Raw genomic sequence first — 24,919 nt, 5'->3', positions numbered from 1 at the left:
GACATAAAACCAGGCTCAAAGTGCGATCATTACCTGAAGTATCTAAGCAGTTGTCATTGGACATTATCTGTTGCTGCTTAGTGCAGGTAAATGCTTGATTCCTGCCATGACCATGACAATAGGACACGCCCATATGTCCATTACCTTTTCTGTTCATTGTACCCAAACATGTTACAGCGTCAGTATTTCGGATCTAAAATACATTATAAAGTATAGTCTTTTTTCCATATTTTTAAATTAACAATCTTTTCATTTACTCTTGTTTTCAATATTTTTACCTATTTCTGTGTTGTCCTGTGTACCTGACGCCTAAGTTTGAGAAAATTCGAGTCACTATGCTAGCATCATCTTAGTCATTTAGATCAGGAAAAAATCGAACTTGACTTTTCAAGCTATACAGCGCCATCTATTTTATCTCTAAGACTAATCATTTGCCTGGGAATCTGGAACCATCTTCTGTAGTTGTACTATTTTTAGTATATTTTTTCGAGACATACTCAGGATATAGAAAGAACAGCGGCCAGGTTAAATCGTGGCATAGCATCGTCAGAACAGGTATTGGACAGCTTGGGAATTCAGGGATTATGATGGGTCTAATCTAACGGGTCAATTTTGCATTGTCCTTCTCAGCAACGATCAAACAATCTTCTGCAGCATCCAAACATGATAGGTGCTGCAACTATGTATAATGTTCATCCTTAACTACATCAACAGTAACACAGGTGGGACTGTAGAGAGGATTTATGGCTACGTTTGCTGGACTTCGGTTTAGTTGAATTTTGATAAGTCCGGGGCAAATTAGTTCCCATTCCAGTAGCTTGTTTCTTGTTTTCTGATTCATTATATAACCGAATTCATGTAGTCCAGGCTTATCATCTATCCTAGAGTAGAAAAGGAGAGTTGTTATAGTGTTTTAGGCTCTGTGATTGCTGTAGAGCCAGAACCTGAAACTCTGGACTCAGAAACGTAGAGTTTACCTATTCTTTATTCCTCCGCCTCATGGATAGGGTTGGTTTACTTCTTCTCCTTTTTTTTACGGATCTTACACTCCACCAACCGAAATAATCAATCTTAATTTTGCATGCCTTATAACAGATTTAACCCATATTTGGGCAAAGCCCAAATATGATGTCTCTTAGTCATAATTAGCAAAATAAAGTTGTCTTATAAAACTTCGTCACGATAATTAAACCAAAGGATAAAAACACTTGAGATTAAGAATAAAATTGTCGGAAAAAACTTCGTCAGGATAAAATAAACTAAACAATAAAAACACTAGAGATCATTGTAATATTTCACAAAGCTTGAAACTAAGCTTTTACTGTAGCACATGGGGTTACAGTGGACTGGGGTTTGCTTCGGAACCTTCTCAGCCACTTCCCTGGGGGGACGAGATCTTACAGAAAAAAAGATGGGGGAAGGTATGATTGGTAGATGGGATGTTGAAGGAGGGAGGAGACAAAACTTTGGCAAAATTTTTCTCGGTGGGAAGAAATGGATTCAAGTTTAAATTATTTGAGGTAAAAGGAGTAAGGTAAAGGGGAACCGCCATAAATGATTTGCAGGGACCTCTTTTGAACTCGTTCTATTTTATCATTTTCATTCTGGGTAAGGGCAAAGTGCCAAACTGGACAAGCATATTCAACTAAGGGGCGGATGAAAGTGTAAAATATTAGTTTCAGCTTGTCCTTAGGAACTCAAAATTTTTTCAGTGTTTTTAGCATTTGGATTGCGCAGTTAGCTTTTTTTACAATTGTCTTTATATTCCCCCACCCTGAGAAGTCAGAAGAAATCACCACACCAAGCAAAGTTATTTTATGGCTTATTAGCTCGGAAGCGATAGGAGGTTTGAAAGACGGTTGAGTATTCTGAAAAAAAAAAATGTCGTGACCGAGCATTTGTCTTTATTCACGACCATGTTTAGTTTAGCTGCCTCTGAGGTAACTTGGTCGATGAAACCAGCAGCATTGCTCTTCGAATCTTTAGATACGGTAAAATATTAGTTTCAGCTTGTCCTTAGGAACTCAAAATTTTTTCAGTGTTTTTAGCATTTGGATTGCGCCGTTAGCTTTTTTTACAATTGTCTTTATATTCCCCCACCCTGAGAAGTCAGAAGAAATCACCACACCAAGCAAAGTTATTTTATGGCTTATTAGCTCGGAAGCGATAGGAGGTTTGACGATAGGAGGAAGACGGTTGAGTATTCTGAAAAAAAGAAAATGTCGTGACCGAGCATTTGTCTTTATTCACGACCATGTTTAGTTTAGCTGCCTCTGAGGTAACTTGGTCGATGAAACCAGCACCATTGCTCTTCGAATCTTTAGACACGATTTCCGTTAAGGACAAGTTGTCAACGTTTTTTAATATTTCGTCCAGCTTAGAAGCGATTTCATTTATCATGAGGAGGAAGCCCAGCGGCCCGATCACCGTTCCTTATGGAATTCCACAAAAAACTGGCAGAGAAGTGGAAAATTGGTCTTTTTACTTCACATTTTGCTCTCTATTTGTTAAGAAGCTCTTGATTATTTTAATAATAAAGCTGGTTATATTTTTTTCTGCCATCTTTTCTAAAAATATTTTGTGATAAAAAAAGTCAAATGCTTTTCTGAAATCAATTGCAATTAAATTTATCCATTTTCCTGGTTCATCCTGGCGTTTTAAATTAAAATCAAGTAAATTAACGAGGTAATGAACTGTCGAACACTTAGGGATGTTACCGAATTGCTTTCGATCAGTTACTTTCAAAAGATATTTTATCAGCCATGCAACAACAAAGCTTTCGTATATTCTGCTAAAAACTGACCTAACTGTGATCGGCCAGACACCAGAGAAATCATAACCTGCTCCTTTCTTTGTAATGGGGGTAATAAACCCTTTCTTTGGAAAATATCCTATTTTTCTTATATTATTCAAAATTATCTGAAGAGGAAATGATGATTCTTTAGCAAATGCTTAAATGAGAGCAACTGGAACGTCAAAAGGGGCAACGGAAGTTCTTTTTAACGAAGAGAGTTTACGGATTATAATTGCCCATGAAATATCAGCAATTAAATTATCATCTGAAGGAGTAGTTAAACTTACTGGAGGATCCTCGGGTGGAAGAGATGGGTAAGACTGCACAATTGAAGCAAAATGGGCATTTAAATCATTCGCAGTTTTCTCTAGAGGCTCCTCCTTCATGAAGTCAACTGGTTGAGAACTTTTGCCAGTCAGACTTTTTACTTTATTAAGTAAAAAAACTTTTTCCACAAAATAAGTTTTTCAAAGAAAAGTAGAGAACTTCATTAAGCGAAAAATGAGCAAAACTAAAATCAAATAGTCTAACAAGCGTGAAACTACCGCAAATATGCATCGATAAATAAATGAAACCCAAAACGAGTAGAAATTACAATAAATAACGAGTCAAACTCAAAATGAGCCGAAATTAAAATTAGTCGAGCTCAAAACCCCTATGCCTTCCCTAGGCCAGAACATAATTTGTACTTTACTGCAAAAATATAAATGTTTTTACTTTTATAACTTTAATAAATCAAACAATATTAAGATTTTGATGAATAAAATATCAGTAAATTTATACTAAATTGACAATGCACGTTCATTTTTATTTTCTTCAGTAAAGTGCAAATTATATTCTGGCCATGGGATGGCATAGGGGTTTTGAGCCCAACTTATGTTAATTTCTGTTCGTTTTGAGTTTGACACAGTTATTTATTGTAAATTCTGCTCATTTTGGGTTTCAGTTATTTATCGATGCTGATTTGTGGTAGTTTCACGCTTGGTAGATTATTTGATTTTATTTTTGCTCATTTTTCGCTTAATGAAGTTCTCTACTTTTCTTTGAAAAACTTATTTTGTAGAAAAAGTTTTTTTAATTAATTTCTGTTCGTTTTATATTGACAAAGTCTTTTCAGAGAAAAAGAAAATAATACTTTAAATCTCTTCGTTTTCTTGAGAATTTATAGTTTGGCCTGCTCTTTCTATGCTGGAGAAAAATATCCAGCAATTTTTAACAACATACACCCTCTTAAAATCCTGGACAAAAATAGTAGTGTTTAATTTAGTTTCATACCTCCTCTAGTTGACCTGAAATGGAAAACTTGATACCATTCGCAAAAAAATCTGTTTACTTTCTTTGATAGCTTGGATACATTTACGCTATTATGATTTGGTTAATTTTTAAGAGCAGAAGCAGCCCCAAAATTTTTAACATAATACCCTCAGTCATTCTTGGGATACTGCTGAGATGCATTATTGGGAACTTGAATTAAAAAAACTAGTTTTTTTCAACTGAAAGTAAAGAATGACGTTAAAACTTAAAACGAACAGAAATTATTCCGTATATGAAAGGGGCTGGTCCCTCCTCAACGCCTCGGTCTTTATGCTAAAATTTTTCATTGTTAAAAAAAATAGAGTTGTGAGAAAGTCAAACCTTAGCGTAAAGAGCGAGGCGTTGAGGAGGGGACAGCCCCTTTCATATACGGAATAATTTCTGCTCGTTTTAGGTTTTAACCTCGTAAGTTTTAATGATACTTTTGCCAGAAGAAAGATTACGAATGCGTGTTAATTTGCCTATTTCCAGACGTGATTGCATCGAGCCAGTGTTCTAGAATGTCATGAGAGGGCTCTTTTAGACGGATATTAAAAGTTCTAACATAAAAAGGGTATCAAAATGATTTATTGAGTTTTGAGCCCAAGAAAAACAGCCATTTTTGGCAAACATACCCCCCCCCTTCCTAATAGATATCTTGTCAATTCTATTTGATTTCTAGTCATAGCGTGACATAGATCTTTGATCTTTGAAAAAATACATCAATTCCTCCGCGTAAATCAAGTATCTTCTCAAACATTCTGGTATATTAAATGCATTAGTAATGTCAGTTATTTTTGAATTATCTATTTGTTCCCAAATGATATCCCGGCAAATTGATTTAAGTGAGTGATCTGATTCTACGGAGGTAAGTTTACACATTGTTGGATACCATTTGCTGATTGGTTCTAATTTTCCAAAGTCGCGCTTTGAACTCACAACTTGCTTGAATACTTCTGTATATTTATCTTTGATATCTTTTGTTAATTGGGAACTATAAAATACTTTATTTTTCAAAAAGTACTTGACTGAATTGGTATATGACTTCAAAAAGTATATGACTGAATTGGATGGACAGTGATTTCTAGACGAAATAATATTTTCCAAGGTTATCAACAAAGCTTCCTCGCTATTTAAGGTGAAAAAATTTATATTGGCTCCCATTGAAAATAATAGTTGGAAAATGTCCGAATTGCCTTTCCTAGCAGTAATTTGTATCATCGATTCTTGAATAAAGTATTTTGCCTTGCCAAATGTCACATTTTGCATTTGGGTTTGATCCATTATCTAACAGATATTTAGTCAAGAGTAATTGGCTCTCAGACACAGCGTAATATAAGGCAGTTCTTTGGTTCGAATCTAAGGCATGAATATGAGCACCATTGGAAACTAATAGTTGACACATTTCATAGTTGCCTTTCCTAACAGCACAGTGCAAGAGTGTATCTCACTTGTAATCAAATGCCCCTGTTTTTTGCGTGAATCCTTCATTTGGGTTAGCTCCATTATCTAATAGATATCTAGCTAAGTCTGTTTGATTCTCAGTCACAGCGTAGAATAAAGGTGTCCTGTCTTTCGAGTTTAATATATTTATAAAGGCACGCTTTGAAACTAGTAGTTGGCAAATGTCATAATTGCCTCTCTTAACAGCGTAGAATAATGGTGTCTGTTGACGAAAATCTATGGGATCTATATCTGCACCCTCTGAAACTAATAGTTGACAGATTTCATAATTGCCTTTCCAAGCAGTATGATGTAAGACTGTGTCAACGACAGACAAATGGCCAAATTTTACATTTGGATCGGCTCCATTCTTTAGTAGATATTTTGTTAGGTGTAATTGATTCCTTGCAACAACATAATATAAGGCTGTACTATTGTACGAATCTAACGTATCTACAGAGGCACCTTTTGAAACTAGTAGTTGACAGATTTCAAAATTCTCTTTCTTAACTGCACAATGTAAAATTGGCTCTCGGGAGTTAAAAAATCCGCTTCCTATATTTGGGTCGGCTCCTTTCTCTACGAGATATCTAGCTAAGTCTAATTGATTCCTTGCCACAGCATAATATAAGGCTGTTCTATTGCACGAATTTAACCTATCTACACATGCACCTTTTGAAACTAGTAGTTGACAAATTTCATAACTGCCTCTATTAACAGCGTAGAATAAAGGTGTTTGGTGATGCAAATCTATGGGATCTATATCTGCACCCTCTGAAACTAATAGTTGACAGATTTCATTATAACCTTCCAAAGCAGCTTGATAAAAGACTGTGTCTTGAAAATTGTCAAATTTTACATTTGGATCGGCTCCATTCTTTAAAAGATATTTATTTAAGTCGAATTGATTATCAGTCACAGCATAATATAAGGCTGTTCTGTTGTAAGAATCTAACGAATCTACACATGCACCTTTTGAAACTAATAGTTGACAAATTTTTAAATTTCCACTAATAGCAGCGAAAGGTAAGACTGTATCTTCACTCGTTTTATATATTGCGTTTGGGTTGGCTCGATTCTTTAACAGATATCTAACTAGGTCTATTTGATTCTCAGTCACCACGTAAGATAAAGCTGTTCTGTTATCTGAATCTAATTCATCTATATCAGCACCATTTAAAACTAGTAGTTGACACATGTCATAATTGCCTTTCCTAGCAGCATAGTGCAAGAGTTTTCCTCCTTTGTAAGGAAGGAAGTCTCGTCCAAGGAAGTCTATATTTGGGTCGGCTCTATTTTCTAATAGATACCTAGCTAAGTCTGTTTGATTCCTTGTCACAGCGTAGAATAAAGCTATTCTTTTGTTCTTATCTTTGGCATCTATAGACGAACTGTTTGAAACTAATAGTTGACGGATTTCAAAATTCACTGTCTTAACTGCATAATGTAAGAGTGGCTGTCGGGAGTGAAAATTTCCGCTTCCGATATTAGAGTCGGCTCCTTTCTCTAAGAGAAATCTAGCTAAGTCTAATTGACTCCCAGTCACAGCGTAAGATAAAGCTGTTCTGTTATCTGAATCTAATTCATCTATATCAGCACCATTTAAAACTAGTAGTTGACACATGTCATAATTGCCTTTCCTAGCAGCATAGTGCAAGAGTTTTCCCTCTATTGTAAGGAAGGAAGTCTCGTCCAAGGAAGTCTATATTTGGGTCGGCTCTATTCTCTAATAGATACCTAACTAAGTCTGTTTGATTCCTTGTCACAGCGTAGAATAAAGCTGTTCTTTTGTTATTATCTTTGGCATCTATAGACGAACTGTTTGAAACTAATAGCTGACAGATTTCAAAATTCACTGTCTTAACTGCATAATGTAAGAGTGGCTGTCGGGAGTGAAAATTTCCGCTTCCGATATTAGAGTCGGCTCCTTTCTCTAAGAGAAATCTAGCTAAGTCTAATTGACTCCCAGTCACAGCGTAAGATAAAGCTGTTCTGTTATCTGATTCTAATTCATCTATATCAGCACCATTTAAAACTAGTAGTTGACACATGTCATAATTGCCTTTCCTAGCAGCATAGTGCAAGAGTTTTCCTCCTTTGTAAGGAAGGAAGTCTCGTCCAAGGAAGTCTATATTTGGGTCGGCTCTATTCTCTAATAGATACCTAGCTAAGTCTGTTTGATTCCTTGTCACAGCGTAGAATAAAGCTGTTCTTTCGTTCTTATCTTTGGCATCTATAGACGAACTGTTTTAAACTAATAGTTGACAGATTTCAAAATTCACTGTCTTAACTGCATAATGTAAGAGTGGCTGTCGGGAGTGAAAATTTCCGCTTCCGATATTAGAGTCGGCTCCTTTCTCTAAGAGAAATCTAGCTAAGTCTAATTGACTCCCAGTCACAGCGTAAGATAAAGCTGTTCTGTTATCTGATTCTAATTCATCTATATCAGCACCATTTAAAACTAGTAGTTGACACATGTCATAATTGCCTTTCCTAGCAGCATAGTGCAAGAGTTTTCCTCCTTTGTAAGGAAGGAAGTCTCGTCCAAGGAAGTCTATATTTGGGTCGGCTCTATTCTCTAATAGATACCTAGCTAAGTCTGTTTGATTCCTTGTCACAGCGTAGAATAAAGCTGTTCTTTTGTTCTTATCTTTGGCATCTATAGACGAACTGTTTGAAACTAATAGCTGACAGATTTCAAAATTCACTGTCTTAACTGCATAATGTAAGAGTGGCTGTCGGGAGTGAAAATTTCCGCTTCCGATATTAGAGTCGGCTCCTTTCTCTAAGAGAAATCTAGCTAAGTCTAATTGACTCCCAGTCACAGCGTAAGATAAAGCTGTTCTGTTATCTGAATCTAATTCATCTATATCAGCACCATTTAAAACTAGTAGTTGACACATGTCATAATTGCCTTTCCTAGCAGCATAGTGCAAGAGTTTTCCTCCTTTGTAAGGAAGGAAGTCTCGTCCAAGGAAGTCTATATTTGGGTCGGCTCTATTCTCTAATAGATACCTAGCTAAGTCTGTTTGATTCCTTGTCACAGCGTAGAATAAAGCTGTTCTTTTGTTCTTATCTTTGGCATCTATAGACGAACTGTTTGAAACTAATAGTTGACAGATTTCAAAATTCACTGTCTTAACTGCATAATGTAAGAGTGGCTGTCGGGAGTGAAAATTTCCGCTTCCGATATTAGAGTCGGCTCCTTTCTCTAAGAGAAATCTAGCTAAGTCTAATTGACTCCCAGTCTCAGCGTAAGATAAAGCTGTTCTGTTATCTGAATTTAATTCATCTATATCAGCACCATTTAAAACTAGTAGTTGACACATGTCATAATCGCCTTTCCTAGCAGCATAGTGCAAGAGTTTTCCTCCTTTGTAAGGAAGGAAGTCTCGTCCAAGGAAGTCTATATTTGGGTCGGCTCTATTCTCTAATAGATACCTAGCTAAGTTTGTTTGATTCCTTGTCACAGCCTAGAATAAAGCTGTTCTTTTGTTCTTATCTTTGGCATCTATAGACGAACTGTTTGAAACTAATAGTTGACAGATTTCAAAATTCACTGTCTTAACTGCATAATGTAAGAGTGGCTGTCGGGAGTGAAAATTTCCGCTTCCGATATTAGAGTCGGCTCCTTTCTCTAAGAGAAATCTAGCTAAGTCTAATTGACTCCCAGTCACAGCGTAAGATAAAGCTGTTCTGTTACCTGAATCTAATTCATCTATATCAGCACCATTTAAAACTAGTAGTTGACACATGTCATAATTGCCTTTCCTAGCAGCATAGTGCAAGAGTTTTCCTCCTTTGTAAGGAAGGAAGTCTCGTCCAAGGAAGTCTATATTTGGGTCGGCTCTATACTACTACTACTACTACTAACAACAACTCATCGCAGCACCAAGCCGACTGAGGCCAACACAGCTACGCACGATCCTCCTCCATCCCAATCTATTCAAAGCCTCCCTTTTTACACCCGCCCACGAAGTTCCCATTTCCTTTAAATCTTTCTTTATGACGTCCTCCCAACCCAGACGGGGACGACCTGCCTTCCGTTTAGCCCCAGATGGCTGGCCGAAAAGAACAATCTTCGGCAATCTGTCATCCTTCATCCGAACAACATGCCCTAACCACCTCAACCTTTCTTTCATTATAGACCTAGAGAGCGGTATTGAACCACCTTTTTCGTATAGCCTATTGTTTGAAATACGGTCAATCAGCTGGGCACCCAGAACAATCCTTAAGCAGTTTCTCTGGAAAACATCTAGCAAATCTTCATCCTCTTTTCGTAGCGTCCATGCTTCAGAGCAATATTTGACCACTGTCATCACTGTAGCTTCTAAGATTCTAATCTTGGTTTGCAGACTTATCTTCCTATTCTTCCAGACTTTTTTAACTGTGAAAAAACACCCTGAGCCTTGGCTATTCTATTTTTAACATCTTCACTACTCCCACCATCTTTACTAATAATACTACCAAGGTAAGTGAAACTGCCCACCTGATCAATCTTTTCATTACCCAACGTCACCTTTTCATCTTCACTTATTCCTAGCCTTAGTGACTTGGTCTTCCTAACATTAATTTTCAAACCAATTCTAGCACCCTGAACTCGGAAATCTTCCAAAAGTTGCTTCATTTTGCTCACATTTTTATCTTGGAGGCTTAAATAATCAGCAAATTTTAAGTCCAGTAGACTTTTTCCTCCCAATTTGATTCCGTTGTCTTCCATTCCCTTTCCTGAGATCCTTAAGATAAATTCCATCAAAATAATCCATATAAAGGGGGATAGAACAAAACCCTGCTTTACTCCTGATTTAATACAAAACCAGCTGCTAACATCATTTCCTACCTTAACCGCAGCAGTGTTATTCTCGTACATAGCACTAGTCACTTTAATGTATTTATCTGGTATACCATACAAGGATAAAACCTTTACTAAAGCACCTCTATCAACAGAATCGAACGCTTGCTCATAATCTATAAAACTGAGGACCAAAGGTGTTTGAAAACTTAGGCACTTCTCAATTATTAACCTAAGAGTGAAAATTTGGTCAACACATCCTCTACCTTTTCTAAAACCGCACTGCTCTTCTCTTAAAACTTTGTCTACTGCATCTCTCAGTCTAAAAAGTATCATATTACTAAGCAATTTGCTGCCTACAGAGACCAGACTAATGCCTCGATAATTACCACACTCACTTTTATCACCTTTCTTATAAAGTGGCTTAATTAAGGTTTTCCTAAAATCATTAGGTACTTCCCCTTTTTCAAAAATCATATTCAAAATCTCCAATAATTTATTTCTAACCTCAGAGCCACCATATTTAAGAAACTCATTTACTACCCTATCAGCACCTGGAGCCTTATTATTCTTTAATCCTTTTAGTACTGTTTATAATTCCTACTCAAAAAACAAATCTTCATTAACATACAATGTATCACAAACTTTTTCATTTTCATCTATATTTTTTCCTGCAACTCTATCTCGGTTAAGCAAATTCTCAAAATGTTCGGCCCATCTCGCTTTAGCTTTTGTCTTATCGCTAATTGCCACCCCATTCCTATCTTTAACTGGGACAAGTCCGGATTGACTACTACCTCTCAATTTGTTAACGTGCCAGTACAATATTTTACTATTATGCCGTCTAGCTGCATCTTCTAAATCCTCGGCAATTTTATCCATGGCCTCCACTTCACACCTCCTTAGTTCATATTTCAATGCTTTCTCCACTTTCTTTACATTTCTTTTATTTTCATGTGATCTATCACTCAGATAATTCTTGTACAATTCCTTTCTCCTTTCTATTAAACTTAAATCTTTTTCACTAATATTCTTAGCTGTAGTTCTAGCTTTCTTCACTAATACACCTTCCGAAACTTCACAAACTGTTTTCCTAAAATTATTCCATCCATCTTCCACATTGTCAAATTTTAAAATCTCAAGTTTAGTATTCAACTGTTCCTGGAAAGTTTCTCTCAAATTCTAATCCTTGAGTCTACCAATATCATAACTTCCCGGGAGGTAGTTACCCTTCCGATATTTCAGCTTTAAATTAACCCTTGACACTACTAGATGGTGATCTTTACTTTTAACATCAATAACAGCACTCCTCTATACCCTAGTATCTTGTATTGATCCTGCCAGTCTTCGATTTACTATAACATAATCAATAAGGTTTGCTGTCTTACCATCACGTGAATACCATGTTAACTTATGAGCCATTTTGTGACCAAACACCGTATTGGTTATAACTAGATTGTTATACCTACAAAATTGAAAAAGTCTGTATCCATTACTGTTTTCTTTTCCTACACCAAATTTACCTAAGCTGGGATACCATCTATCCTTATTTCTACCAACCTGGGCGTTAAAATCTCCCAGCAATAAAATCATATTTCTACGTGGGACCTTGTCTATTTGCTCCTGTAACTGTAAGTAGAATTCATCTGAGTCACTAGTATTTCCATCAGTCGGTTCTACAGGGGCGTATACTACTATAACTGATACCTTGAACTTACTAGTCATAAAATGAGCAATTAGTATTCTATTATTAATACCTTCCCAGCCTAAACAAGACTTAGCAGCTTCCTTATTCATCAAGAGCCCTACTCCCTGTCTATGTAACCCATCCTTCCTGCCTGAGTAAACAAATTCTATATCACATAATTTCATGCTTCCTACCCCTGTGATATGAGTTTCTGAAACTCATAATAGATCCAGTTCGAATCGTCTGAATTAGTCAGTAAAAATGTAGATACTATAGTCATTTTTTAATGTAGTAACATTCAAAGTTCAAATTTTAATGTTCTTTAAATCATTGAAATTTTTTTCGCCTCAGGAAAAGCAATGATCCCGTATACCTGTGCAGGACGGGGATCACATATCTTCTCAAGTCTACACCGAAGTGCTTAAGCCGGCTTAGAACCGGACAGCAAGAAGTCTCTGGGACCTCCATGAATGGGGGCTTTGTGCAATCCTGGGCCCATCTTGGTCACAACATGGTTTTCAGTACTTGGCGATGCTCTTCTATCAACAACAGTCGAAGTCTTGCACAGACAATCTCAAGCCTATTTCCTCCAACTCATTATATATTCATGCCTACAAATATTATGCTACTATGGGGAAGCAGCCCATAATAGATAAATTAGATAGGAAGAGTTTTTTTCAGCCCGAAGACGCCCATCAAAACAAACCAAGCCCAGAAAAATTGCCCATTAGTCAGAATCCCGTGCAAATGCTGTGTCGTTTACTAGGTTCCTCCAGGGGCGCCACTCCTCAAGTGGGAATAGAGTTGACGGCAAGGTCCCCAGTCTTGCAGGTACCCCGAAAAGGTCGAGGCAACCCTTTGCAGAGGCCGTTGTCCATAGATCTGGATCTTACGCCCTGCCACAGTTGTCCTCCTATAGAGGATCCTCTCGCGATGGTGTTCTGCATCACCATGCAATTTACCCCATTACTTGGAGAAGGTTTGCAACTCAGGGGACTTGTGGACAAACCAGTGGGTCCTTTTGAGTGTACATTTGAGGGGCCTTCTTCCTCCTCCGCCTGTATTTATGACCCCGGGCGAGGGTGTCCCAGATTCTATTATGGACCCCCAGGGACAAGGTCCCCCCCTTGGTCCGTGCCTCCTATGGTGGTACCCAAACACGCAAACTACTTATAAATATATATAACTTACTGAATATATAAGTTATATATGGAAATATAAAACTCACTGAAATATTTAACTTCTACTTATAAATGTATATAACTCACTGAATATATAATTTGCCTGGGATACTGTAACCATCTTCTGTAGTTGTACTATTTTTAGTACATTTCTTCGAGACCTACTAAGGATTTATTAAGGCATCTTAAAAAATTGAACTTTTAAGATACTTTTTTGCCAAAGGATAATACAGTAAAGAAACATACTTTTTGGATAGCAAATTATTTGCAACATAGTTGTCAGTTTCCTTCTCTAATTTTTTGTTTTTAGATTTGATAAACAAGTCATACAAAAATAAAGTATAATGAATAATTTTAATTTTAAAGAAGAGAAACATATATTGGGGGCTTCAATATTGTAAATAATAATGATGATGCTTACATACAATGTTTGTATTTGAAAATGCGACAAATGTGAATTGCAGAACCACGTTTGACAATTGCAGTTGAACTAGAAAAGACATCTTCTGTCTTTGAAACAGTAAAGAAACCTCTCAAAGGGTGGGTTTCTGTAAGGAAATATATTGAACTACGAGCATATAAAGCAGCACAAACGTGCCTGGACATACCCTATTCTTTTCTTTAAATAATATTTACATATTTTCTTGGCAACCCATAATAGATAAATCAGCTAGGAAGAGGTTTTTCAGCCCAAAGACGCCCATCAAAACATACCAATCCCAGAAGAATTGTCCATTAGTCAGAATCCCGTGCGAATGCTGTGTCGTTTACTAGGCTATAATTTCCTCGAGAGGCGCCACTCCTCAAGTTGGAATAGAGTTGACCGCAAGGACCTCAGTCTTGCAGGTACCCCGAAAAGGTCGAGGCAGCCCTTTGCAGAGGCCGTTGTCCATTGATCTGGATCTTACGCCCTGCCACAGTTGTTCTCCTATAGAGGATCCTCCCGCGATGGTGTTCTGCATCACCATGCAATTTAACCCATTACTGGGAGAAGGTTTGCAACTCATGGAACTTGTGGATAAACAAGTGGGCCCTTTTGAGTTTACATTTGAGGGGCCTTCTTCCTCCTCCGCCGGTATTTATTACCCCGGGCAAGGGTGCCCCAGATTCTATTATGGACCCCCAGTGACAAGGTCCCCCCTTGGTCGATGCCTCCTATGGAGGTACCCTACATATCTGTAGAGCGTTCCCCTATCGCCACCTGGAGACATGCTGAATGGCCTGGGGGAGGCCAGATAAACGGATCACTTTTGTTTTGCAAAGGCAATAACTCAGTGACATATTTAACCTACTACTTATAAATATACATAACTCACCGACTAGGCCTAAATAAGTTATATACAGAAATATACAACTCAGTGACACATTAAACCTACTACTTATAAATATGTGTAACTCACAGACTAGGCCTATATATGTTATATACAGAAATATATAACTGAGTGACATATTTAGCCTACTACTTATAAATATGTGTAACTGACTGACAAGGCACAGAATTTATATACAGAAATATATAACTCAGTGACATATTTAGCCTACTACTTAAAATATGTGTAACTCACTGACTAGGCCTATATAAGTTATATACAGAAATATATAACTCAGTGACATATTGATCCTACTAATTACAAATATGTGTAACTCACTGACTAGGCCTATCTAATTTATATACAGAAATATATAACTGAGTGACATATTTAGCCTACTACTTATAAATATTTGTAACTCACTGAATAGGCCTAGATAAGTTATATACAGAAATATATAACTGAGTGACATATTTAGCCTACTGCTTATAAATATGTGTAACTCAATGACTAGGCATACAAGTTATATACATAAATATATAACTCAGTGACATATTTACCCTACTACTTAAAAATATGTGTAACTCACTGACTAGGCCTATCTAAGTTATATACAGAAATATATAACTGAGTGACAAATTTAGCCTACTACTTAAAGTATGAATAATTCACTGACTAGGCCTATATAAGTTATATATAAAAATATATAACTGAGTGACATATTTAGCCTACTGCTTATAAATATGTGTAACCCACTGACTAGGCATATAAGTTATATACAGAAATATATAACAAAGTGGCCCTAAAAGGCCACTTATATATATAAATATATACATATATATATATACATATACATACATATATATACACACACACATATATATATATATATATATATATATATATATATATATATATATATATATATATATATATATATATATATATATATATATATATATATATATATATATATATATATATATATATATATATATATATATATATATATATATATATATATATATATATATATATATAGAAAGGGTGATCGTATAAACTTCCAAGGGGATTCATTGGATTATTAATCAGAAGTTCTATTTCCCTTTTTAAGATTCAGAGTGATCGGAGAGTAGACACCCCCTCCCACACCTCATATTTTCCAAAATGCATCTGATAGAAATTTTGAGATGGCCAATTTTTCTGTTAGAAACTTGGAAAAGAGCTCATTCGATTGGAATGTGAAAAGGCTAGTACCCTTCTTCATATTTGAGAGGGATGGGAGGGCAACTGACCCCCCTCCCATGCCCACCATTTCTCCAAAGCCATCCAATCGAAATTTTTAGATAGCCTTTTTGCTCAACGTAATTGAAAAATTAGGAAATTATGTCTGTGAGAATGACAACACCCCCCCCCTCCAGAGGCCTCAGGGCAAGGGTTGTAAGTTATGCCCTGGGGTTAAATAAGGTTTATATAGAAAGAGTGATCGTATAAACTTCGGAGGGGGCTCATTGGATTGGTAATCAGAAGTTCTAGTGCCCTTTTTAGGATTCAAAGTCAACAGAGGGTGGATAACCCCTTCCCCCCCCCCACAAACCTCGTTTTTTCCCAACTACATCTGAATGAAATTTTGATACAGTCATTGTTGTCAAAGAAACTTCGAAAACAGCTCATTCGATTGGAAATTGAAAGAGCAAGTGCCGTTTTTTATAGTCGAAAGTGATTGATGGGCAACTAAACCCCCTCTTGCGCCCACCATTTCTCCCAATAAATCCAATAAAATTTTCTTTATTTATAAAAATTTTGAGATAGCCATTTTGTTCAACGTAATTGAAAGGCCTGGAAGTTATGTCTTTGAGAATGAAAACCCCCCACAGCCCTCAGGGCCAGGGTTGTAAGTTATGCCCTGGGAGCATATAAGGTATTTAAAAAAAAGGTGATCATATTAACTTTGGAGGGGGCAAATTGGATTGGTAATCAGAAGTTCCAGTGCTCTTTTCAAGATTCAGAGTGATTTGAGAGTGGATAGCCCCCAAACCTCATATTTTCCTGAGGTGCATCTGATTTTAATTTTGAGATGTCTATTTTCTGTCGTAGAAACTTCGAAAACATCTCATTTGATTGGAAATTGGCCAGTCCCCTTTTTAATAGTCGAAAGCGACTGGATCGCAATTAACCCATCTCCCGCGCCCACCATTTCCCCGAGCACATCTAATTGGAATTTTGAGATAGCCATTTTGTTTAACGTAATCGAAATATCCGGAAATTATGTCTTTGAGGATGGCAACTCCTCCCTCCCTGGGTGCATATAAGGTATATGTAGAAAGGGTGATCGCATAAACTTTGGGGGGGGGGCTCATTGGATTCGTAGACCGAGAGTGATCGGAGGGTGGATACCCTTCCCCCCACTTCTTGTTTTCCTGAAATGTATCTGATAGAACTCTTGAGATATCTATTTGTTGTCGTAGTAACCTCGAAAACAGCTCATTCAATTGGAAATTGAAAGGGCCAGTGCCATTTTTAATAGTCGAAAGTGATTGGAGGGCAACTAATCCTCCTCCCGCGCCCACCTTTTCCCCAAACAAATCTAATAAAAATTTAGAGATAGTCATTTTGTTGTATGATAACCCCATCAGAGCCCTCAGGGCAAGGGTTGTAAGTTAAGCCCTGGTGGGCATATAAGATTTTTATAGAAAGCGTTGTCGTAGAAACTTCAAAAAAGGCTCAGTCGATTGTAAATTAAAAGGGCTAATGAGCTATTTATTAGTCAAAAAGTGGGAAGGCAACAAGCCCCCCCCCCACGCCCATCAATTGCCAAAACAAACCTAATCAAAAATTTGAAGATAGTCATTTTGTTTAGTGTAGTTGAAAGGTCTGGAAATTATGTCTTTGATAACCCTCATACCTTCTCAACACCAGAACATAATCTACGCTTCACTAAAAAAGAAAAAAAAGGCTGTGGATTGTCAGTTTAGTATACATATACTGATTTATATTCCTTAAAGTTTTATTAATTTTTACTTTATTAAAGTTAAAAAGTAAAAACATTTTAAACGTATTTTGTTTATTTAAATTATGCAGTAGACAGCACAGTTAAACTCAGAAGAAATAGGACCTAATAGGGATAGGGCTGACAACCCCCATAGCTTTTCAAGAACGAAACAAAATTTTCCCCTCACAGAAAACAAAATATATTTTAAATGCTGTAATTTTGTTTTACTTCTGTAAAATGTTTTTACTAGATATCTGAAAGGGAAAGTCCTCTCCCTTGCACTCCAATTACAGCGCAAGAGTTTGGTGCCGTTTGTAAGAGTAACAAGAGATTGCAGTACAAACAGCGCTTCTCTCCTGCCCATTCATTTTTCAAACGCATACAGTCGAAATTTTGAGACAGCCTTTTTTTCAGCATAGTAGAACGGTCCAACAATTATTTTTTTAGGGGTATTAGGCGTGTCAACCCCCCCCTCCCTCCCCACAATTATATAATTGGCTCATTATGCTTTAAAATTAGGTTTGTTTTAAAATAAATCAAAAGGCATAGTGTTTATGGTTGCCAAGACACCTCAGCAGTATATCGAGAACGACTGGGGGGGGGGGGGGCATTAAGTTGAAACTTTTGGGGATACTACTAATACTACTTCTGCTGGTACAACTTAAATAAATAAAAAGAATCTAAGTGTAGCCATGTTGTCAAAGAGCATAGATAGAATATTTTGGAGGGAAAAAGGAGGGATGAACGTTTGAGGATAGTACCAGATTTTCGTCTATATAACAACTTTGACCTGTGAAAACAGACGAGCAAAATTAATTAGTTAAATTTGATAACCCTTTTTGTCCGAACAATCCAAACGTTAACAATATTTTGATTCTCAAAGACAATCACACCTTCAAAGCAGAGCTATATCTTCTTCACCTTAAACGTTTTGGTGCCATCTTTTTTAGCTCTTTTTGTTGATTTTTCACCAACGTTCTTTTTTTTAATTTGGTGTTGGTTAGAACCTAAAATTGCATTTTTACATATGAAGGTCCTTTTCATTAAAACTGGACTTTTTTGTTTCAAGAAGTATATGGTTGAGTAAGTTTTCAATTAATCAGTTTAATCAGTCCGATTTTGTTTCCACTGTCCTTTGTGCTTTAAAATTGGAACATGTAGAGGAACAATCAGTTTGTTATATCGGAATAAGTGAATATTGGTGCAATAGAAACGAAAGAGAAAATTTTTAGCTTGAATTGTGCAACGGCTAAACTGACGAAGTAGCAGAATATCTATGAGATCAACTGACCTTACACCATATCAAGTATCACTGGAAAAGCAGCATTTGAATGAATAAATCAACTTAAATGCGTGCGCTTCTGAACAAAACGCCGAATAGATAGATATAGATAGATATTTATTGCAACAAAAGCCTTTTCGGGCCATGGCAAAATAACAAAACAAAAATAAATACAAAAAAAAAACACAATAAATTACTCACAGTTCATCAAAAAAGTTTCTCTATGTGCCATACCCACTCTTGCAAATTTACCCAACCTTCTAAAATCATCAAAATTTCTACTTTTTAAAATTTTTTCATTATACTCACTGAGACAGCTTTGGGTGTCAGAAAAGGTCCTGGCCACTAATGAGAGTGAGAGAGTTCTTATTAGTGAGACAAAGAAAGGAGTGCCATTAGTGACATTGGGCGCAGCTAAAAATATTTTGAGAAGGAGGAGGTTTTATCCTATTGAAAATAACGGCCTCCTCCTTAAAAAAAATTCAAATTTGAATGCATGGCTTATTTATGATATGATACGCTAATCTTTTCCTATCCCTTTCCTCTAACTGTTCGGCTGTTCCCTTTAAAACTCCCCGGCTATGCTGCGAAAAATGATTAATAATCTAATGTGATTTGCAAACATAAGTCGATTAGTGCGTCTGAACATTCTTCGTCTCAATCCTTCAGTTACAAAAAAAAAATCTAAGTCATTATTTTCAAATCGTTTGCAAATTAATGCTTACGTTATTCTTTCAGAAGTAATATTTGTCTATTCTTCTTATGATTGCTTTTCCCTCCTTTTCCAATTTTAACTCAGCTTGTAACTAGTAAAGATTATCCTATTGGAAGTCTGATTTATCTTGAGCTTTGTATACATTATGTAGTTCAAACAAATATTCTTTTTTTTTAATTTGGTTCATAAAATTCACTGATTCTGTCAAACCTTTTCATATGAGGGGGATGAACTGTGATCGACGTCATATTGCAATTTAGATATCTGCATATCTTTTGCCACTGTGAAAAAAAAAAAACAAACAAGTGACCGTAGATTGTCAGTTAAATTGACATATACTTACATTTCTTCGTCAAGGTTTTGATAAATTTTCATTTATGAAAGTAAGAAAGGTGAAAAAAATTCAAACGTATTGTGTTTTCAGTAAAGCTCAAATTCTGTTCTGGTCTTGAGAATCATAGGGGTTATCATCCCTATTCATTTTATTTGTTGCTCGTTTTGAGTTTGACTCGGCTATTTAATGTAATTTCTGTTCGTTTTGTGTTTCATTTATTTATTGATATTTATTTGTGGTAATTTTACGCTTGGAAGATTATTTGGCTTTATTTCTGCTCATTCTAGGCCTAATAAAGCTCTTTACTTTTCTTTGAAAAACTTGCTTTGTGGGACAATTTTTTTTTTATTAATTTCTGTTCGTTTTTTATTGACATAGCCTTTTTCATGGAAAAAAATTGTAAACTTTTTCAGTTTTCTTCTATAAGAATTCATAATATGCGTGACAGTTTGTACGAAAGAGGAACTTTTTCAACAACATTTTTAATCCTGACACAAACAGTATTTTTTAATTTAATTTTATAGCTTCTGAAGTTGACCTGAAAAATAAAACTTAATATAATTCCCAAAATATTCTATCTATCTTTTACTATATATCTGAAAGGGAAAGTCCTCTCCCTTGCACTCCAATTACAGCGCAAGAGTTTGGTGCCGTTTGTAAGAGTAACAAGAGATTGCAGTACAAACAGCCCTTCTCTCCTGCTGGCTTCTCTCGGGTCGGCTCTATTCTCTAATAGATACCTAGCTAAGTCTGTTTGATTCCTTGTCACAGCGTAGAATAAAGCTGTTCTTTTGTTCTTATCTTTGGTATCTATAGACGAACTGTTTGAAACTAATAGTTGACAGATTTCAAAATTCACTGTCTTAACTGCATAATGTAAGAGTGGCTGTCGGGAGTGAAAATTTCCGCTTCCGATATTAGAGTCGGCTCCTTTCTCTAAGAGAAATCTAGCTAAGTCTAATTGACTCCCAGTCACAGCGTAAGATAAAGCTGTTCTGTTATCTGAATCTAATTCATCTATATCAGCACCATTTAAAACTAGTAGTTGACACATGTCATAATCGCCTTTCCTAGCAGCATAGTGCAAGAGTTTTCCTCCTTTGTAAGGAAGGAAGTCTCGTCCAAGGAAGTCTATATTTGGGTCGGCTCTATTCTCTAATAGATACCTAGCTAAGTCTGTTTGATTCCTTGTCACAGCGTAGAATAAAGCTGTTCTTTTGTTCTTATCTTTGGCATCTATAGACGAACTGTTTGAAACTAATAGTTGACAGATTTCAAAATTCTCTGTCTTAACAGCATAGTGTAAGAGTGGCTCTCGAGAGTGAAAAAATCCTCTTCCTATATTTGGGTCGGCTCCTTTCTCTAAGAGATATCTAGCTAAGTCTATTTGACTCTCAGTCACAGCGTAAGATAAAGCTGTTCTACCATCTGAATCTAATTTATCTATATCTGCACCACTTAAAACTAGTAGTTGACATATATCATAATTGCCTTTCCTGACAGCACAATGTAAGACTGTTTCTTGCCATTTGTCACACTTTGCATTTGGGTCAGCTCCATTCTCTAATAGATATTTAGTCAGGTCTAATGGATTCTCCGTCACAGCATAAAATAATTCTTTTCTGTAGTACGAGTCTGAGCGGTGTTTTTCTGTTTCTTCTGCATCGGGCTTTTTATTTTTGTTCTTTTACTTAAAGAAACATTTAAACTTTCCCCAAAAGCTTTTTTTAGTCTTTTGTGCATTCAGTGTATCTTTGTTTCCAAAAGGTGAGCTGTCACTGTTCTTAGAAACTCCATGTTCTTTCGCATCATTGTTTCTCTGAAACCCGCCAATTATTGCGGCATTAAAGTTCAGCCCTTCTGATTTGCTCTGATGGTTGAGAACTGTCTCTTTTTTTGGATTGTTAGGCTTTAAGTTCACATTTAATTTACAACTTCTACCTATATTATCACCACAAAGATACAAAAAGGTATTATCTTAACAAAGATACTGCCTGTAATCTGATGTTTTTTATAGATCTTAATTTCATTTAGGATATTCTTGGACAAACATAGTTCTTTTAAGCTAACTTTTCTACTATTCCCAAGTTCTCCACCTCCCCAGCAAGTGAAATCGCTTGATTCTCTTAATTGGAACTCGATTTTGCTGTCATCAGATGTTAATTCAATTATCAGTTCCGTTTCGTATATTGGTTTTTCAGGATCAGTGCCTGATTTAGTCGTATATTTTTGTTTTCCAACTTTCACTTTAACAAATGTTGGCTGACTCCTGATGGCAAGTTTTCCGTAAAGAATATTTACTTTATATAGTATTATTAAAATATTCTACGGATTCAAGTCATACAATGATGGAAAAAGTCACTTAAACCACAAATATATTCAAACTTATTTAAAAATGTTTCGTAATATTTCTGCTTTCAATTCAAAACATTAAATTGCTACTTAGACACCATAAATATTTATACAGTTTACTAATAGCTTTAGAGATTCGTATCTGAAAACTAAACGATCTTAGAGTTTTTGATTTTGTATAGAATTATAAAAGTTATCCCATTATCTGGAATTATGGGTTAATGTTTCGTTACTATGGGATGTGTTCATCTCTTATTAAGTCCTGGAAACAAACTATATTTTGGCTCAACTTCTAAATTGCGTATTACTTCTGATATATTTTCATAAAAAAAGATATTCATTTTCTTATTTTAATTTTCAGATCATAATCGTTAAGGTAATTATGTAAACTGCAAAAATATTCATGATGTCTGAGTTATAATTTTCATTTTTTAATTCAAACTAGAAAAATACCTGAAATTTTTTTAATTTGTTTTGTTTTTTCATAGGTTTTAACTACTCGACGTGTGAATAAACTCTAGCCTGTACTAACTGCCATACATAATTACTCAAAATGCTTTTATTCTATTTACACATCTTTAAAGCAGTCTGAAGCGATCAATTGGTTGTACCTGAGCAATAATATTCTAAGCTACTGTTAAAATACTAACTGTCTAGCTATGTTTCTTAGGAAGTTGTCTACTAAGCAACTTTTTACCGAAATATTTTTGCTATTTATGCTTAACTGTCGAATGCATAGAAACTTTTAGTTTTTCAAATAAAATGTATGAAAGTAAAAACTCGTCCAATATAATGTTTTAACAAAAGTTCGGTTTTACTAACTGATAATGACATCAGTATATTTTTTACATATTTTCCGTTTAGATTCGCTAAGGCTATTATTCAAACTATAAAAAATATTTATACCGTCTGAGCAATAATATTAATCTTTCAATTCAAAGTAGGAAAACACCTTAAAACTTCGTCATAAAAATTCAATAATTTGATTTATTCAACGAGTTATATCTCATCTTTCACTTTAAAGTTATAATAATCAACCGGAAACAAACTTGGGATTTTTAGAGGGAAAAACGCCTACCATCAGATGATTTATGGTAGCACCAATAGGGATAAATCCTTTCTGCGAATATAACAAAAATTCTTTTGTGGGTTCAATATTTACTGTAACGCTAAAATCCCTTAAATTATAGTGTTGTCAAATTATTAATGTAATTGCCTTGTAATGGATAATATTTAATCATATGGCCATTCTCTAATTATATTTTGAATGAAAATGACTCGAAAAAGGTGATGACAAATAAAGTCATTAGCAAAAACAACGCTTATTCATATCCAAGGAGTCGTAGTATTTGGAAAAATAAAGTTATTAAACCCCATTTTGAAAGACGTTTTTAACCGACCTTTTTTAAGCCTCTTGTTTATAACAAAAAAAATAAAGGCGTGGATGTAAAACCGGACTTTTTGAGAAAAATACTGAACAAGAGCCAAACGAGTCAATTGAAGGTTAGACACAATCGGAATGCCAGAACAGGTAATTATACAAGAAGTGATACATACTTGATTACCGAGCCGATTAGAAACGAAAGGGCTGTTAGGAAGGGCCCTTCCTAACAGCAAGTGAACAAACATTTCACTTTTTATTCTTACTAAACAAAAGTAAATTTAGTCATTAGCGAAAACAACACTTATATCGTCTTTCAAAATCCATCACCAAAACCCCTTGGGTTGTCTATGATAGAAAGAGATACAAAATATTCATATCCATGGAGTCGCTGTGATAAGTAGCGGGTCCCATGGTCTCATCTGTGACTTCCTATTGTACAGGTCAGATTTCTTTTCATAACGAAGTTTCCTACAAAGATTTATCTATAAAACTTACGTTTTGAAATGCTTTATTTACATAACCTATCCCACCACACTGCTGTCAATGTTTCTAAATGGCAGATTGATCTAAAATTGAAGACATTGAAAACGAAAATCTCCGTGGTTTGATGGGGTTACTTCGAGACATTGATAGATGGCACAGTGCTTCTGGTTGAGTAATTAGCCTTGCTAATCCAAGTGTAGAGTCAGCAGGGACTTCGAATACACCCACCAACTGTCACAGTTGCCACACACAATATCCAGAAGTATCGAAATTCGGTGCTTTGGAGAAGCTACAGGCCAATCACCATTTTGTCGATTATCAGAAAGGTATTTGAGAAGGTATTGCTGTCCCTTATTATCTCATATGATTTAATGGGAGACATCCAACTTGATTTCTGGATGTATTGGCTGTGGACACGCCTATTGGCTGCTAAAAATAATAATGATAACTACATCTATGGTCGATAAGCCGCTTTTTGCGTGAACCATCACATTATCCAAGTTCTCCATGATTGGTGCTCCTACACCCATGTCCGCCTTGTTTAGGGATGGGAAATAATCGGTTGACACTGTAAGTAAAATCTTTCTGAACCCACTGAGCTTTTCAAGAAAAGTTCGGCATGGGTTTGCTCTAAGCCCCATCAACTTCAACTCTGGAAATCATTCCATGATATAGACTTACGAGGGACGAGGGACATTTTTTTCAAGAGAGTCTGGATCTCAGTTTTATTTCCTGTGTACATAACTTGTTGCTCCTAAGCAGAATATTAATGGGTTTACAAGGAAATCTTTTCTTCCTAGCAATCCTATACGTAACAGGTCCACAAGTCAGCAGAAAAAAACGGAATTTACCGTTTTAAAATGTTTTTACTCTTAGG

The 24,919-nt window shown here is 35.8% G+C and overlaps 3 protein-coding genes across 3 annotated transcripts; all 3 read right to left on the bottom strand.

The window, feature by feature from the left end:
* Window positions 1-5,534: 5,534 nt before the first annotated feature.
* LOC148956877 (ankyrin repeat domain-containing protein 16-like) lies at window positions 5,535-7,154 on the bottom strand. The gene has a single exon (XM_089092491.1). The coding sequence runs from the start codon at window positions 7,152-7,154 to the stop codon at window positions 5,535-5,537; it is 1,620 nt and encodes a 539-aa protein (XP_088948617.1).
* Window positions 7,155-7,170: 16 nt separating this feature from the next.
* On the bottom strand, window positions 7,171-7,581 carry LOC148956876 (transient receptor potential channel pyrexia-like). The gene has a single exon (XM_089092477.1). It carries the CDS (start codon window positions 7,579-7,581, stop codon window positions 7,171-7,173), a length of 411 nt encoding a protein of 136 aa, XP_088948603.1.
* Window positions 7,582-7,779: 198 nt separating this feature from the next.
* On the bottom strand, window positions 7,780-24,683 carry LOC148956875 (uncharacterized). Its single transcript, XM_089092464.1, has 4 exons — window positions 24,495-24,683; window positions 21,894-22,148; window positions 20,506-21,492; window positions 7,780-9,003 (listed from the first exon to the last, which is right to left on the bottom strand). Exons 1-4 carry the CDS (start codon window positions 24,681-24,683, stop codon window positions 7,780-7,782), a joined length of 2,655 nt encoding a protein of 884 aa, XP_088948590.1.
* Between the last annotated feature and the right edge of the window lie 236 nt (window positions 24,684-24,919).

The sequence above is a fragment of the Artemia sp. Qi Xiang Cuo genome, chromosome 1, assembly GCF_049724085.1.
Source record: "Artemia sp. Qi Xiang Cuo chromosome 1, ASM4972408v1, whole genome shotgun sequence".
NCBI classification, from domain to species: domain Eukaryota; kingdom Metazoa; phylum Arthropoda; class Branchiopoda; order Anostraca; family Artemiidae; genus Artemia; species Artemia sp. Qi Xiang Cuo.
This window is presented reverse-complemented; position numbering and strand designations above follow the sequence as displayed.